The following is a 3954-nucleotide window of genomic DNA, read 5'->3' as shown; positions in this document are numbered from 1 at the left end:
TGGCGTCGCCTATGAACGGGGGTAGTCTCTACCAGACTCCGACCTAGCGAATAGTAAATAGTAATAGGGGACTTTGGCCAAGTTAGGAATAAAAGTCTAGTAGGAGTTAATTGGCCTAGGAGTGAACTGGCCGGCCAGCGGATAGCTGGATAGACTGCAAAAGACTGAAATCCAATGGCACTTATTTGTTTATTTGTTTATTACATTTCCCATATAAAATGGTGGGGAGACAAAACAGGTGATACCACCTCTGCAAGTTGTCTCCCCGAAACAAAATACACAATACAAGTAAATAATAAGAGTCAACAATGGTATATACAGGAATAATCGGAAACAAAAAATAACTTATGTACAATACACATTCAAATAAATAATAAGAATATGCACAGTGATAATCGGAAACAAAATATAACTTATATACAAAATGCACAATGTATACATACAAAGTTGAACGGTTAACGTGCTCTTGTTGCGAAGCACGTCGAACAGGAGCAGAACGAGGTCCAGGTACATGGGGTGTCTGTATCATAGAGCTGTGTGAATCGGTTGTGTAGGTGTTTTAACAACTGTCGTTTGAAGGTGGATATGTGTGAGGACTGAGAGACACAGCGGCCCATGGCTCTCAGGTTCCCATCTAGCCCATTCCAAATACTAATGAGTCTTGGGATGTATGAGATGGCAAACTGTTGAGTTTTAGACCTAAAAGGTGTTGCCATGTTGGCCCTAAAGCTTCTAGTCCCTCTAGATGAGAAAGAAACATATTTCACTATGTCTGAGTCATATATGTTCCCAATAGACTTTACAAAGAGTAGAACGTCGGCAGCTTCTCTCCTATATGAGAGTGGTAGCATACCCAGAGACGTCAACCTGGATTTGTAGTCAGGATGTTCATGACCAGCACCCAGTATATACTTAGATGCACGACACTGTACACCCTCTATAAGACTGATCAGCTTACGAGACCCGGGGCACCAAACTGGCGAGCTGTACTCTAGCATACTTCTCACCAGAGTTATGTAGAGGGATTTCCTACTGTCTACACTGGTCGTATAGCCAACTGTGCGTTTTACAAAACCTAGCATTGAGTTTGCGCGAGCTGTAGTGTACACAACATGATCGTTCCATTTGAGGTCGAATTGTGCAGTGACACCAAGATCAGGCATGCGACTCACTAGCTCTAGACTTGTACCATTCATGTCATAACTGTACATCACTGGTTTCTTAGACCGTGTAAGCCGCAGCACCTTACACTTAGAAAGATTAAAGTATAACCTCCAAGTAGTACTCCAGTTATACATTGACATAATGTCATACTGAAGTCTAACACAGTCGTCAGTATTACGGATTTGTCCCTATTTGTCCCTATTCGTCCATTAAAAATTCTTCTCTTTTTCATCCAGCTGACACGTCTGCTTGGAGAGTACGACGGGATAATCATGGCATAGAATGATACGGCTATTCCTGTCCTACGTAGGGCAGATATGAGAAAATAGTTTGTTTAGTTGACTATCTACCATGATCTGATCTGGATGAACTTGGTCTTTGCCCCATTGACAGACACTCATGTCCCACGTGTCCAACAAAACCACGTCTTTAACATCCCGCAACACCTCTCGTATCACCTCCGTGATCTGGTAAGCCAGCCAGTCGCTGGCAAGCAGATAGTACTCGAACTTTCCCCCCTTGTGTTCTCGCGTTGTTCCAGTTCTCACGAAAACTAGCGTGCCGGGACTCCTGCGCAGGAGACGGTGTATGGCGCCCCGTATGGCGTACAGACGTGACCGAAGCACGTCCAACGGCTCAGCTACAAAGTGAGCCCACAGACTTAGGACTATCACGGTGTTTGGGCCTCCCTGGGTGGCATCCAGCTCATCAACAATGTAGCGGAAGTCTTGAAAATTAAACCAAGCTTTTACTTGAACGGGAACGTTGTGGAAACGAAAGCGAACAGAGATGTTCCACTGGTTGTTGTTTGCTACTCGAAACACTGCAACCAAAAATGTACCAGTTTCAGAATCAGTTCTTGGTTTCTTACATCAAAACATAAAATGTAATTTTCATGATTCCATATTCATAATTTATGCTCATCTTGATCTGTTTATTCCTTTACTTATGCATCTTAAGAGTAGTCAAAATCCAACATGGCCGCTCGTATTAAGTAAATAACTTATTAACTTCGTCACATTATATAATAATGACACAAAAATTCATATGATGATTTTGTTTTAACTTAAATACAAATTCTTTGAAAATTTGGTGTTCATACAAGTAGTTTAGGGGGTGTCGAAAATATGTTTTAAAAATTGCGAATTTTGCTGGGGTTCATTTGGACCCCAGTCGGACTCAACACACACTTTCCTCTTTAATTTCCACAGACTGTATTTCGCTAACCTCCGTAAAAACTTGAGAGAGCGTGTAGCAGATATTTCTGTATCTATCTATCTATCTGTATCTATATAGCCGGTATAACCGCCATTCGGCGTAACACACCAGCTTCTGTATCTGTATCTATATAGCCGGTATAACCGCCATTCGGCGTAACACACCAGCTTCTGTATCTGTATCTATATAGCCGGTATAACCGCCATTCGGCGTAACACACCAGCTTCTGTATCTGTATCTATATAGCCGGTATAACCGCCATTCGGCGTAACACACCAGCTTCTGTATCTGTATCTATATAGCCGGTATAACCGCCATTCGGCGTAACACACCATCTTCAATTTGCTGACAAAGTTATGATCAGAATTTTGTTTTAAATCAAAAATGTTGAAATGACTCTTTAAAATTTAGAATTTACGCCTGGGGACCCCATTCGAGTGTTTTAGGTAAACGCTTTAAGTGCTGCCTATTTTTTAACGTGTTGGAGACAGTTCTTAGAAAAATATAGCAGTCCTACACGACTTTTAGAACAGACTGACAAACCTGGTGAATTCGTGGTTCTATTATCGCTGTATAGTGGCACTACATTCTGCAAATGCTCGCTCCATTGTCTAATGGTAGAGTCACTTGAGTCATAGGAATAGAAAAATATGTTGCTGGTAATTCAGACAATCACACAGCTATGAAAACATGACCTTCCCGGCGAAGTAATAACCACAGTGGACTACCACACCGCTATGACACGTACCTTGCAAGTACACGGTCTTGTTAGCTAGGCACCGCTGGATCTCCTCCTTATTGAAGACTCGGACATTACAGACCGCTGACTTCCACACCTTGCCTGACCAGTGTCCCAGCGAAGCTCCGGACTCACGCGTGTTCCCGGTACACGCTGGAAGGTGTTCTGGTGTGGGTAGTTCTGTCTCGAGGACTCGTATGGGCTGCTTGGGATTTACTTCAAGTTCTGTCTCAAGATATGGCCTGTATGACACATTGAAATTAACAATGTACCCATGCTATCAAAAGTCACCTACCTGAAGTTTTGTCTATCCAAAACTAACATCGACTAGACGGAGTGGTCCTGCCTCTAAAGTGTCCAAATAGAGCATAACAGAATGTTACATACGGCAGTAGCATCTAAGCAAACTTTGGTGACCTTTGACCCATGTGCTATAAGTTACTGCATCCAAACCAGCCTTCTTCTAAAAAGCATAAAGGACAATTCAAACATGCATAAAAGTATGGTTTTGCGACATGCTGGAATGTCAACAACAATTACCTTTAAAGTCCAGCTCCAAAATATCAACATTTACAATGAAAAAGGCGTTTTAAAATTCAAAATGGACCATCTGCGCATGTGTTGATAAGTGACCTTTGCCCTAGTGAGAGAGTTTCACAAGGACTTACTTTTGGAAAAGTTTCATTTCCTCTTGAGACACTAGTGCGCGTACCCTGCGCATATCTGGGTTCCATCGGCACTTTGTGATGGCGGAACACGGTAGTTTCTCCGGTTTCTCACAAATCCAGGTTCCGTTTGCCTCAGGTTTTGAGAAATCGCACTTTCGGTGGGGT

General features: G+C 42.5%; 1 protein-coding gene across 1 annotated transcript; it reads right to left on the bottom strand.

Annotated features, from left to right (window-relative positions):
* Nucleotides 1–1356: 1356 nt before the first annotated feature.
* On the bottom strand, nt 1357–3946 carry LOC118405977 (NXPE family member 3-like). The gene is made up of 4 exons (XM_035805831.1): nt 3790–3946; nt 3073–3363; nt 2926–3008; nt 1357–1987 (listed from the first exon to the last, which is right to left on the bottom strand). The coding sequence occupies exons 1-4, from the start codon at nt 3840–3842 to the stop codon at nt 1467–1469; spliced, it is 948 nt and encodes a 315-aa protein (XP_035661724.1). The 5' UTR covers nt 3843–3946; the 3' UTR covers nt 1357–1466.
* Between the last annotated feature and the right edge of the window lie 8 nt (nt 3947–3954).

The sequence above is a fragment of the Branchiostoma floridae genome, chromosome 18 (genome assembly GCF_000003815.2).
Source record: "Branchiostoma floridae strain S238N-H82 chromosome 18, Bfl_VNyyK, whole genome shotgun sequence".
NCBI lineage: Eukaryota > Metazoa > Chordata > Leptocardii > Amphioxiformes > Branchiostomatidae > Branchiostoma > Branchiostoma floridae.
The sequence above is the reverse complement of the archived record's forward strand: the minus strand, read 5'-3'. Positions and strand labels throughout refer to the sequence as shown.

Coding starts and splice junctions, on each gene's coding strand:
- LOC118405977 (XM_035805831.1), bottom strand. CDS start 3,842: ATGCGCAGGGTACGCGCACTAGTGTCTCAAGAGGAAATGAAACTTTTC. Junction 3,364..3,789: donor GAAATGAAACTTTTCCAAAA/GTAAGTCCTTGT, acceptor TGTGTCATACAG/GCCATATCTTGAGACAGAAC. Junction 3,009..3,072: donor TACTTCGCCGGGAAGGTCAT/GTTTTCATAGCT, acceptor CTATGACTCAAG/TGACTCTACCATTAGACAAT.